Source organism: Diadema antillarum, unplaced genomic scaffold, assembly GCF_040938485.1.
Source record: "Diadema antillarum isolate AM-2024a unplaced genomic scaffold, OU_Dant_1.0 scf00000120, whole genome shotgun sequence".
NCBI classification, from domain to species: Eukaryota; Metazoa; Echinodermata; class Echinoidea; order Diadematoida; family Diadematidae; genus Diadema; species Diadema antillarum.
In genome coordinates, this window is record NW_027271009.1 from 1,881,368 (window position 1) to 1,895,408 (window position 14,041).

The 14,041-nt window shown below is 40.7% G+C and overlaps 1 protein-coding gene across 1 annotated transcript in view; it reads left to right on the top strand.

Moving 5' to 3' along the window:
* Positions 1 to 200: 200 nt before the first annotated feature.
* LOC139720051 (protein CBFA2T3-like) overlaps positions 201 to 14,041 on the top strand; it is a 35,594-nt gene continuing 21,753 nt past the window's right edge. Inside the window, exon 1 of the mRNA XM_071631426.1 lies at positions 201 to 307. Coding sequence (XP_071487527.1) covers positions 211 to 307 — 97 coding nt within the window. The 5' untranslated portion in view covers positions 201 to 210. The remainder of the gene's footprint in view (positions 308 to 14,041) is intronic.

Here is a 14,041-nt window from a genome sequence, read left to right on the forward strand (position 1 = left end):
AGCGGCAAGACAGCCGCGTTGCTGTGTTAGTTACCAGTGGATCCCCTGCAATGAATACTGATTGTTGAACCCCACACGCTCCCACCCCACCGAACTTTCCTTTGGGATCTAGGAGTCAAATTGCCTCGGATATTTACAGACATATATATATATATATATATATATATATATATATATACACATAAATATTCCCGTATAAATTTGCGACCAATGCTCCTGAGCGAGGCAACGCTCATGCAATCGTCATCCCTCTTACTGCGGCCCGTCCCCGAGGTTACCATCACCACACCAATGGGCATTCTGAATGGTACGCATCACCCCCCCTGCTTTATTAGTCACTCAACCCCTTCTGTGGCCTTATTGTGAGCCTCACACAGTCGTGAGCATCTGTCCATCTATCTCTCACTCTCCTCTTTTTCTGATTCCTCAATCTCTTTTTCCTTCTCTCTTTTCATCGCTCCTCGACGTGTATCAACTTAGACTCATTTTCTACTTTCCTCGCCATAATTTGTAGCATTCAGAGCATGCAGTGGTTGATCTTCAGCAGTGTTCTTAAAAAGGATATTGTGTTCACTTTTCCTGTCATTCATGTAAGATTGGCTTGCACAGTTAACTTGCACAGTACACTTACCACCTGAGCTGTGTGAAGCATGTTTTGTGTGACAAGATGCTTGTAAGTGCTTTGGAGCATCCATGCTAATATATCAACATTCGCTGGCTTGGGCCTCATAAATGTGCAGTGACCATTCACATTGTATATAGCAGAGCTATGGACTGTCACTATTGCTGATAATGAAGGCAGTACTCCATTTCTCAAAATTATGCTGTTATGGTCTGTAGTATTGGCTGATTCCAGGGGATTTTAATTACCTTATCATGTTAGAGACTCATTTCATGCCACTATGTTTGTATTGTCAGATATATTCTTCCAAAGTCTTGTTTGTATATCATGTACATTGTATGTTGTAGTGCAATACAACATTCATTCGATCTCATATTCAGTTTGTGTGTCTCTCATATCTTGCCATCAGTATATGTGGTAGATGTAGATAGTATATTTTCAATGACAATGTAATTCTGTCATTAGGTTTGTGTTATTGCCTCGTGTAGGGATATTGTATGCATCACATACCCATAAGGGCTGACGTGTGTGACCTATTGAAGACATAAATGTTTGATATTACATTCTTTTTGAGCAGTCCACGGTATATCTTAGCTTGTTGGACCTGATGGCTAGGGGCAGCATATTAACAGATGAATGCCATTTCTTTTTTTTCTCAGCTGCATTCAGTTTTATCTTTAAACAGGTAATCACTCTTTCTGTAGTCTTGTATATTTATTCATTTTTATGTTCCTAATGTTCTAAGGTGTTATATATATGTCACTCTCATCATGTAAAAGGCCAAATTTGAGTGGTTGAATATTACAGTGTGAACGTAAATTCATGGAGAATTCTACACAGTCAGGTCAAATGCCAACTGAAGATTGTGTGAGCTAAGTTCTGTTGGAGATGCCAGGCTGTGTTTGGCAAAGGAGGCCTCGACTACTGGCTTGTTGACATACTCAATGCCTTGGCTGTAGAGTTGTACTTCCATGGTATTGCTGCTGTTGTTCAGTAAATGATAGAAGGCTAGTAGCTTCTTAATTCTTACCACAATTTTCCACGGGCAAGGATTTGGACTGTGTTTCATTTTACCATAACTGAACGTTTGGCAATGAGATATAAAGGGGACTTGTACAGTTCTGTAAAGGTGTCTGTGTAGAATCCATTCATCTTTTCATCATGTATGGAAATTAGGGAAATCGTGAATAATTGCTGTGGAATGGCCACATCACAAGATCAAATTCTACAATGTGTGATGCATAATCAGGATTAAAAGTCAGGATTTGTTGTTGCGGTTTCAGTTTAATGTAAACCATAAGTAAGAAGAGTAACAGACTGCAGCTTGTCTCCTGCACTGCTGTAGTCAGCTTTTCAAGAAACGCAAATTTCGACAACAATACCACAAAGCTGAAATCAGTGGGTGCGAGGTAATTACTCACAGAAAGCTTACAGAGTCTGCGAAGGCGAAAAGGAGAGTGGTTAATGGGTCGATGTTCTGCCCTGAAAAGATAGGCCTTGCTCTGATAGAAGGCAATTACGTGTTGACAATGAGTTATCCTCACTTTCTTTAAGACTGGTCTTTGTGCTGGGGACCCCGCTGGATTGCCGAGAGTGGGCTGCCAAGCCTAGAGTTGAATGGCGGGATCTGAATAGGGGAGGCTTGTAATTCATGGTAGGGGCTTCATGGGCTTCAATCTCTGGTTTAGCTCTCTCTTTTGTCTCCGGGAGAGGAGGGCAGTTAGGGGGCTTCTGGTGGCCCTCTTTTCTTGTTCTTCTTTGATCATGCTCTCTCACACACACACCAACCCCCCCCCCCCCTTTCCCCTTTGGCCGATGAATGCCCCCTCTGCATCATCTTTTTACCTCAGCGTTCTTCGTGAGTAAAGCCTGGTTAAGACCTTGTTTGGTTTGGCACGACAATTCTTCGTCTATCCCGCTCTGCTCATTCTCAAGGTGGTTTCTCTTTCCATATCTTCAACTTCTTTTATTTTTCCCCGCTGACTCCAGGCACAGATTATTGATTGTTTACGTTTTTAACTCATGTCCTCCCTTCTTCACGTCCACTATAGTAATGATGACGATAATAGGTAAACTCTACAATTATGCCGTTTGCCTTTTGCCAGCATCATACCACACTATGGCTTTGTTCTCTGGCTTGTTAGCCACTGGAGGCCGCCACTTCTGCTCACGTCAAAGACGACTTAAGTGGTTGTACGTGCTCTAGCATGCTGTGTAATACTTGCCTCTTCATCACCAAAACAGGGCAGAGAAGAAGTGGCAGATATAATATGACTGATATCACAAATTGTAATGTCAGAGGTTAATGCGATTGCTGCTCTTCATTTGGTGACCTCAATGGACTAAAACAGACATCATCATAACATCACAGAACTGATGGCAATACCATGGAGATAGGAATAGAAATTATGTACAAATACACTAGATAGCAGAGATTGATAGTGAATTGGACATGTAGCAACACTGTTGGAGTGCAAGTGACAGAGCACTGAACATTATAAAGACATACCCTTGTATTCATGACATATTCTGTGTGTAGTACAAACTTGAGTGTAATATGTTATGTTTGCGTTGTCCAGTGGATTTTTTCTTTTGCAGGTACTGAGGACATGGTCTGTAAATTGTGCTGTGTTAGGACACAGTCGTGAAATCAGTCCCACCGTTTTGGCCTGTAGGTAGCAGCTCCTTCAGTTCAAGAAGTGGCGTCCAATTTGCCCAACATACAGGACTTGCTTCTCTGAAGCAGAAATTGAAAAAGTTCAGCCAAGTTGTCCAGACAAGGGAGGCCAGTGTCTGGTTCTCTTGACTAGAGATCCTAGAGTGATGCACAAGGATTTTTGTGGACCTTCCTTCTCCAGAAGACGAAATCCAAATGTTCCCTTGTTCTCTGCAGTGCCTTTGCCCTTTGCCCCGGCAGTGAAGTGCTGCCAGGCCCCAGCTTCCCAACGTTGGCACATGCCCACCAGATGTTGTTTACAAAACACATGAAAACATTTCCCATGTCATGGCACAGCTGGCAGGAATAGGCAGTGAGGGTACTTCATTAGGCTCCCTAAAGGGCTTTTTACACTTGCAAATTTTTGCTTAGCCCCGGACCAACGGTGGGGCTAAGGGGGGGCCTTAGCCCCACCGTTGGTACGGGACTATCCTTAGCCCACTTTCTGTTTACACTCGTTTTTGCCAAAGTGGGCTAGCCCCACCGATAGTACGGTACTATCTGGCCCTGCAAAATAGCAGGGGTTAGCACCGCAATTGCGGTGCTAGCACCGCAATTGCGGTGCCAAGCAAGTGAGTGTAAACAGAACGAAAAAATAATCCTGGGCTAAGCGACGGAGACGAAGTCCGACCCTCACTGACCAATCAGAAACGAGGTAATCAAGTGCTGCCGGTGCGTGCGTGTACGTGTACAGTACACAGCGTAATTATGAATATTCATGTGGTTTGGAAAGTCCGGGGCTAAGAAATACGAGTGTAAAAAGGTCAGTTTTCTCCTTAGCCCCGGACAAGAGATAGTACGGGACTAATTGGCGAGTGTAAAAAGCTGAAAAAATTGGTACGGGACTAACGATAGTCCTGGGTCAGAGAAAGTCCGGGGTTAAGAAACACAAGTGTAAAAAGCCCTTAAGAAGGGGGGGGGGGGGGGGTGGAGGGGGCGTGATGGATGTTGTCACTATTATGGGGTTGCTTCAGCTCTTTTTATGGGGGTAGGGGAGAAAGTTATCGTACGTATGTGTGAATCTCTTTTTTCGGTAACATAAGCTTTATTGCAGTTTTGATTCAACTATGTCTTCTCTCTAAAAGAAGTGCCTGTGATTATCATGACAGCTAATTAGCTGATTGTTAAGGAGGGTGGGAAGAACTATACTTTCTTGGATGGTGATTTCAGCCAACAATACCAACATGGACTGTCATTGTTCAAGTTTTTGTAGTAAGAGTGATTTTCCTACAGCTTCAGAGGAGTCAGGACGGATAGGAAAAGATGTGTATACATGGAACATTTAGAATATCATTGTCCAGATGCCTATTATTGAAGAAGTATTGATATACAGAAATGAAGCCTTAGTTTATCTGAGTGGAATGAATCCAACAAGAACAGAAAAGCACAATGAAAAAGTAAATGAAGCAGATTACTCTAAGAAGAGTGAAAAAAACTCAGAATGCTTATTTGGTTGGCAAGTATAGCATACCATGAACATGGTAGTGATTAGCTGTGTTGATTGACTGATTAGATGTGACAGTTGCTGTAGGATTCCTTATAATTATTGAGTGACCTCTGCGGTGCAAGGAGTTTCATGGAACGTGACACAGACTAATGGTATCCTCTTTCTTCTGCATGCATGCTACAGTTTCATTTCCCCGAATAAGTGCTTAGTTTGATGCACAAGGAGTGAAAAGGTAGAAGGTGGGTTTACATCAAATGGGCTTACATGGAACATGAACCTATCCAGCACACATTTAATTGTTATGTCAACCTTTCACAAAATACTCCCTCTTGTCATATTGATATAGATTTGGATTCATCCAGGTAGTTCAATGAAAGTGTGCAAATTAAATCTGTTCGACTGTACTTGCTTGTGACAATAAAGGCAGTAACATGGCCTATTCACCCATCAGGGGAGAATAATTGCCTGCTACGAGTGTAGACAGAGCTGAAGGAGTGACTCGGACGAGTCTCACGAAACTATTCTCTCCGGGATTGTCACAAGTAAGTCCAGTGGAAAAGATTCAATTTACACACTCCCTCTCATCCTTGTGCTATTTTGACATTTGCCTAATTAGTGATGATCATGCTGTCTTGTTGCAGAGAATTGCTCGGCAGATTTCTAGTTCATGTAGACATTGTGCTGTTACAAACACAGTCCTATCGACTTCTACAGGAATAGGACAGCAAGGACAACGTAGATGAAGCCGTGCTTGAATGTTAATTGGTTTGCAACAAATGTCGTAAATGAAGCCATGTTGGAGTGGTTGTTGACGTGCAACAAATTTCAAGTAGGAGTTTCATTTTAGAAATAGTCTGTTAGAAAGGACAGCGATTCATTTTGATGGTGACCTTTTCAGAATTTGGATTCCTTTCCTTATTTCTAGATCTTGTGCATTAAGTAAGCCTCTTTTGAAGCTTTTCTGTATAAGACCTGGTAGTGTTGGGGTGCTGTGGAGCAGAAAGGCTAGCCCAACTCAGATATATGTATATTTGAGAAACCGGGAACCGAATGTGTACAGCTTTATCACTGATCTATATGTAAGTGCACACACAGCCGAAGAATCCTGGCTTGAGTCAAGTATTACTGATGCACGTATCTTTCGTACAGCAAGTTAACTTCCATGAATGCCAGTAATATCTCGTTCTCATAAAGAGTTTGTTTGTTCAGTTTATTGAAGGCCTGTTCCATTTGTCCATATGTGTAAAGGAAGAAGATAAGTTCTTCGTCCACCACAAATGAATCCCATGAAGATAAAATAAGTATTTATTGCGTGAAGCTTTTAAAGAAAAAGGCAAAGCTTTGGCTTGGTCATTTTTCCTCCCCCCCCCCCCCCATCTCTTCTGTTCCTCATACACCATGGCACAAGAGACAGAATGACTGACCAACATACATTTTGACAATGCCAAGAAGCCAAGAAATTGGAAAGACTTTAATGCCCTCCCTGTTAGAGTATTTTCAGCGATGCAATTTGCCTTTCATTTCTTCCTGACGTCAGGAAAAGTAACTGGTCGCTGCGATCAAGCATGGCATTGAGTGGCAAAATATCAAAGTTCATTGCAGCACACACTGAGATGAATGAATCTGTTGCCAGGAATTATATATTTGTTTGCTGAAGTAAAAATATGTTCAAACCACTGACTATTTGCTCCATAATCCATCAAAGTGCATTGTATGGTGAGTGTTTAAGTAGGCCAGTGTGAATAGTTCCATTTCTGCAGGCCTGGAAACATTTTTGTTCCTTTCATTCTTTCTTCAATATCCATGTAGGAAATATGTCTTATCCAAGTAAGACAGGAACATAGAGACTGCACTTGGGGAGTGGGAAAATCAGCAAGTCACACCAGGTGTAGATGGAGACTTTTGATAGCTTAAGGTCTTCATGTCAAAAGGAAAAATGAATTTTGGTTCGTCTCTATGAGAACTTCATACATATGTGTTCTTACCCAGGTAGCCAAATATTGACTGTTCTGGTGGCATTTACTGACAAGCCAGAGGCATCAGTGAGCAAATAATTTTCATTATCCTGTAATAAGTATAACTAAGAGAGAAAAAAAAAATGGAACTGGTGGAAGTCCTGTCTTTTTCTAGAGAGCCCATGATATCCAACAGCTGTATCATATTTGCTTATTGGTATGGTATGTGTAGGACCTATATATTAATAAATTATAACATACACATACCAATATACACAAATATATGTTGTGTAATGTCTCCCAGTATTTTGGGTAAAGTTTTGTGTTGGTATGAAAAGATTGAATGGTGCATGAAATTAGAATGGGAAGGCACACGTTTCATCACATCTGACCTGGACAGCTTGCAGACAGATCAGCTATTGTCACTCTCTTGTTCGTTGCGACTGTAGTTTGTATAGAGCAAGCCCATGTCGTCAGAATGCACCTCTGCTACTAGCAAAACAAACTTACCAAATTATGCCTTCGGTCGTGGAGAATGTCGCTCACTATTGAATCAATGGGGAGTCCGTTAGGGGACCTGTGAATGAGCAATTTGCATTCAATTTTGGCCCTGTTCAATGAGGTGTGGCCCGCCTGTGGAACAATTTGCTCAACAAGCGGTATGGCATCTCTTTTGCCATTTAGGCATGGGCACTTTCATCTTGTGTATTAGTGATTGGTGTTATACCTACAAAAAAACTCATTATAATTGTGTTTCTGTACACGTGCCATGATAGGTGAGGCTACTTACATGCAAGCTTGAATCACATTTCTTCCAAACACTTTCAAAGCACTTCTGGTAAGATGTGAGCCAGAGGTGTCTTTAACTCAGATTTGCTGGATTCTGGGTGTAGGAAATTACGTCATTGGTTGGCAGGCCACAGAGGTTGTGACATAGCTGCTGTAAGCTGTGTTTTAATGGTCATTAATGGTCTCAGTGGCATTTAACTTGTACACATGATTAGAAACATGTTTCACAAACTTGATTACAAACAAGGACATTTTTATAGGCTAAAATGTCTATTTGCCCCATGAATTGTACTCATGTTTCAACTTTGTTCCATCTCTCTTCTGTGTTCAGTTGCACCTAAAAATGATTTATGATCATTTTAGTTTACTCAAAGTCAAAAGTGTTGTAACATCAATCATAAAAACTATGCACGTATGCCACAATAAAGGAGATTTATTGGGGGGGGGAACCTTGCTTCTTTTCTTTTTACAAGAGAGTAAGGCAAAAAAAATTACAGTTTGATTAAAAATCAAGAAAAACCACTCGTTTTTAGAATGTTTTGAGCTAGTGAATGTCATATCAGGTGAAATGATGTCCTTCAATTTTTGTCTTCTGATTATTAGATGATGTACCTTAATTTCTTTCACCTCAAAATGGCTACCATGGTCATGGGATTGTGATATAAATCATGTAGAACTCAAATTTTTCTTTTCAAAATGATCTCTGAAGAAACAATATCACTTTATCTTTTTCCCCAAGACCATTTAAATGTCTACATTTTTGCAAATTTAAGAATTAACAATCTATATATGAGTTTGTCTAAAAGGCAAGTGGCATGTTGTCTAGAAGTGATGAATTGTAATGTGAGTTTTTTTTCCCCCTTTTGATTACTTCATTATGATTTCGAGTGTTTGAGTAGAAATAATTTAAACAAAGTTGAATAGGAGTTTGATAAAAAGAGACAGTTTCTTTTCAACAAAATGCCTCACACTAGCATCTGAGAGTACAGGGGGAACAATAGGCTTCGTCGTAGTGAGTGGAGAAGGAGGAGAAGGGGAGGGTAGTTTGAGGGGTACAATGTTAACCCTAATGCACATATTGGTTTTGCCTCCACACATAGTAGAGGTAGTAGATGTACTAATAGACAAGAAACCAACCTCCCTGTTAAAAGAATTGGGAAGAGAAGGGTGGTGGGGGTGGGGGGTTGGAAAGGGAGGGAATTACCATTACTCAGTACAAGGCAAGAGGGCGGTGGAGGGGTGAAAAAATTCTATTGCTTTTGTCCTCTTTCCCCCTTCGAGCCCGAGTGGCAGATGTACCAATAAACCCATCTGGGGACAGGAGTGGTATTCTCCTCCCCCATATTACAGCTTGAGCACCAGTGGTGCGGGGGCTCTTGAACCCCAGCCAGCCAGCCAGCCGGTTGGGCCAGCCGGCCGGCTGTGCAAGCTGGGACGTCATTGTACAGCTGCTCTGTCAGCTTGCAAGGCACTGGTAATTCCCCCCCCCCCCCCCCCCCCCCCTCCTCCACCCTTTCCTCTCCCTCTCATGTACCCCCTTCATCATCTCTCACTGATGTTGTTCTTTGGCCCATCAAGACATTTTCTCTCATTTACCCCTTCCTCTCTCTGTCTGTCTCTTTCTCTCTCTCTCTCTCTCTCTGGCTCTTCGCCTGCCCGCTAACTAGCCATCTTCACAGGCCACCTGCGGGTCCATAGATGTCTGGTGGATTGCTGCCCCTCCCTGGAAAAATGTGTCCTCCTTGGTCTCAAATGAACCCTTTCCAGTTGTGTCATCATTGAGGGTATCCCGAGTGGGAATCCAATAAACAAGCGTATTTGAATGTGTAGTGTTGAGCTTGATACAGGCTAACCCTTTCAGCACCATGCTCTTTCTCAATCAGGTTGCTAAAGGGATGACAGAGTTAATGTACCAGTTGAAAGGCCTTCCATGGCCTTGTTTTAATGATTTTGCATTTGATATCAAAATGAATAGTCCTGTTTTGCCTTTCCTGTTGGCAATATGGAAACACAATAATTTTTGCTGCCTTACGCATGAAATCAAATTTTCTTAGTTATCTCTGTTCATTTACTGCATATATTATATATTTCACAAGTTGTTTATCTTTGCTAAGTTCACAAGTAGGGTTCTGTTCGTTGTTCATGATTTAAAGAACATGCAAAACTATTAATTCTGATCCCGTAATGAATGTGACATTGCACGAATAAATTTCCCTGTTCAGTGCTGAACTCCACGATCGCAAATTTAACCTCTCACAAAATTGTCTGGAAGTCCCAATTTGCAAAAAATAATCATGACTAGCTAAATATATGGCGTCTTACAGTATTCCAGTCTTGAACAAAAAAATGACTTTGCGGTTATTTTTTAGAAATTTCATCATGAAACATGTATGTCATTACACTGTATATCATTACACTGTATATACTTCAAATATATTAGTTTATATGCTATACCTTTTGTTATGTGGTAGATTTTTCTGTAAGTCATGCTGATATGTATTATCCTCACATGCTCAGTTTGCTATTTATAAAAGTCACTTCATTAATTGGTAAAATTCATGTTCTTTTATGCTGCCTTTATGGCACCCAAGTCCATATATAGGCTTGTGATCACGTGACCTTTTGGCTTTTGGCATAAAGCTTGCTCTACAGTACATGCTTATCATAGCCAGGAAAAGGAAGGGACAAGTTTTACCCAGGGTAGTCGCTATTTTGGGTGACGTGTATATTAATAACACAGCAGCCCTCGTGTGCCGTACTGTGTCTGTAGCGGTCCCCATTGTGTGGGAACACAAAAACATAGAGGGGGGGAAAAAAGAGTTCCCCTTCTCTGGCTCTCTGCTGTCTTTCAGAGCAGGATGAGGCCCATACGTTGTCATCATTTCTATGCCGAAAACTATAGATTTACACTCAAAAGTACTCTAATTAAGCCTATTCAAAAAGACAAAACTTGAATAATTCTAATTTGTTATCAGCTACAAGCATTTTTTTTTTTTTTTGGGGGGGGGGTGCAAAATTTACCACTAATTCATTATGATATCTACAGGGATGGAGGGAAAAAAAGATAGGACAGAAATGTTTTAAAAAAATAAAATGAAATTTAGGGCTAAGTACAAAATTGTTCTCATGAAGAAAACAAACAGAACGCCCCCATATCTACATTCTAAACTCACCTATGGTCACATACTATATTCATGAAGACATACATACATGTGTACATACATATTTATATAACTTCGAAAAATATTAGTGGTTCATTCATTTATATGTTTATGTATTCGCATCACATTTCACCCAGCATACCAACACTCTTATGTATGTATGAATATTATCTATACAATGTAAAGAGAGATAAACTTATTGTCCTCTCAATATCTGAGAAATCTAAAGGTGCAGTCGTTTCAGGAACCAATAGTTCCCAGGAGAATTGAAGGTTTTTGAAAGGATGATTCTTTTACTTGCTGAAGTCAGTGGGAGAAAGTTGCCGTGTGACACACATTTTGGCTTTACTGTCATGTGGGAGTGTGGTAGATATAGTGTATACTTGTCTGACATTTTACTGTGAACTTAGCACTACTCCACCGTGATTCTGAGTTGTCTTCCCTCTGTCAGCACTCAAATGTCAGCAACATTAGGACAGTGTTTCTCAATCGGACAAAAGACAAACTGAAACACTGGTCAATGGAATTGATCAGCAAGCTGCTGGTTTGTTTGCTGGGCATAATATTCCTCAGACATTTCCACCCCCATCCCCCTTTGTTGCCGAGAGAAAGATGAAATATTAGCTATATGATTTGTTTAAATGATTGTCCCATTGAGCATTTCATTTTGTGCAAGTTTTTTAGGAAAGGCAGTTTATGATTCGTTTGAAAAGTTTGCCATTGTCGTTCTTTTCATTTAGAACCAATATGTGCCCGGATTGTATATCGAAAGGCAGGCCAATATGACTTTTGACCTTTTCAGAATTACGTTCTGTAATCAACTGCACTCGACATTTGCAATGATGAGTAGAAAAGTCCAGGGATGCATTTATCTCTTTAGAGCTGTCATTGATGAATCTTTCACCAAGGGAATGCTCACAATGCCTCCCAAGCACATTTATCACACAGTCTGCAAAATTAATGTTATTGATGTTATTTTTTAGAGGAGACAAGAGGAGGGAGAAGGTTACCAGAAGAGTATGTATTCATGATTTGAAATCATGAAAATAATGATAACAGACTTTGTGACATTTGGGAGGAAAGAAGGGTTTTGAAGATATTCAAATCAAGAAAGAAGAAGAAAAAAAGAAGATTCCATTTAGTGACATGCTAGTAGCTCCAACCTCCCTGTCTACAAACCTCCTTCTCTCTTGCTTTACTCCATTCTCCATTGGTATCTTCGTCTCCATCACTTCATGAATTCTCTCCTTAGAATGGTAGATTACAGGTTTATAATTATTTGTCAGCTGTTGAGCAATTAGCAAATCTTGATTTCATTTTTTTAGATGAAAAAAAACAGCAAAGATTTGGGATGGGGGAAAAGTGTCATGAGTTTGTAATATTGCTAGTTGTAAAGCAGTCAGCAGTTACGACATGAGAGGGAAAAAAGAGAGAGAGATGATAGCGTATACTTGAATATTATCAGTGGCATAAAAACTACTCTCTTCCATACAATTCTGCTTCTTGAAATTGGTCATATTGCTAAGATTCATCCTTGTATTACTCCCCCCCCCCCCCCCCCTTGACTTCCTGGCAGCTGGAAGAAGGGGGGGGGGGGGAAGAGGAGGGGAGGGGGTAGATGATGGCAGCTGCCTTTTTCTCACTGAGGCATGTTTCCATAGCACTGTCCCCTAAACTGTCAATGAAGATGTGAGTGTGTGTGTGTGTGTGTGTGTTTGTGTGTAAAGGTTGCTCGTGCATGGTGGTATTGCTACCGTTCTGTATCCGTGTGCAATCCATACACATTAATTGATGGCTAATCGTGGAGCCATGTGTGCCCTAAAAAGCCGGACTGGCGCTTAAACAGGAGTCATTCATATTGTGGGAGATGTTTGCACAGTGACCACAGAAAAAGGATTAGAACTGTCTGACTCTACCAATATCCTGCAGGCCAGTGTATTTTGCCTAAGACAAGTTCTGAGTGAAACAAAACAGAAGAAGAAGAATAGAATAAAATGATACCTCATAGTCATTGCTATCATATTCATTGTACATGTGCATGCTATGTGGCTGTTCTGCATTTCGTTGTATGCAAATTGTCGCAGTGACCTCCAAGAGGAGACAGGTGAGCATAAGAGGTTGCCATGGTAACAGGGGACTGTAATGAAGCATCCTTTCTAGTCACTAGTGCATGAACGCTTTGCTAACAAGCAACCCTTTCTTGCTGCCACATAGTGATGGGATAGCGCATGTGTAGATGTGATTTCACAGTAAAGCGATGCTGGTCAATTTTTATTATGTCTCTAATTTTACTCCCTATGCCCGCTCGGGTCTTTATCTTTATTCTTTCTGGCTAATCATCATCATCAAAAAAAAAAAAAAAAATCCAGAATGGATATATTTAAATCCATTTCATGGCTGGTGTCAGCCCCGAACTCCTGATGAAATAGAAAGGTGAATATTTGGAGGAAAATGAGCACATTCTGTGAGGCAGAAAAGGGGAAAGCCCTGATGAAATGAGACACCAGATGGGGAGCAATATCTTTAATGGATGACGATAGGTCTCCCCTCTTCGCTCTCAGCACCAGTCCCCTTCATCAGGCAGTCTGCTGAGAGCCCACCAATGAGATGTGATAGAGAGTGGTACTACAAGCAGGGGGGGGGGGGGGGGGTGCTAATTTTTTTTCTTCTGCTCTGCATAATGCCTGTTTCATTGTGGTCTGCTCACTTCTGACTGAAACATGAGATCGTGGATGTCTCCATGAATAAGAATCTATTTGTCCTTCATGAATGATTGAATATACGTAGTGTAACATTTTACTTCTGCTTAAAAGTATATATTTATTATTTTTTTTTAATTTTTTTCCTGTTTTGTGGGATATTTAATGAAATTTTCTGGTAATTTTTGGTGGACATGTGTATTCATGCAAGATAGGAAGGCATAATAAAATGTCCTGTCATTAAGACTTGAGTACATTATTGGTTTCATAACTGGAAGTTTCATGGATTTCACTTTCATTGGATAAGATGGAACAATCAAAGTAATTTAGTCAGGGTCTATCTCCAGGATACGTGACTGTCTGATTTCCTATTTGACAATTTCTTTTTAGAATAAATTGTGTTATTTAACAGTTGTATTGGGGCTGGGCATTACCCCGATGCTCTACCTGGGAATCCTGGGCCCTGTTGCATAAAAAGATACAATCAAACATAAATCAGAAAATCAGACATAAGCCACTTATCAGCCAATCAGAACTGAGCATTAAGGGACTTATGTTTGCTCTTCTGACTTAACCATTTGATCTCTACTTTTATGCAACAGAGCCCAGATGAGAGAAATTATGCTGGGGTTATCCTCCCATCTGTCTATGT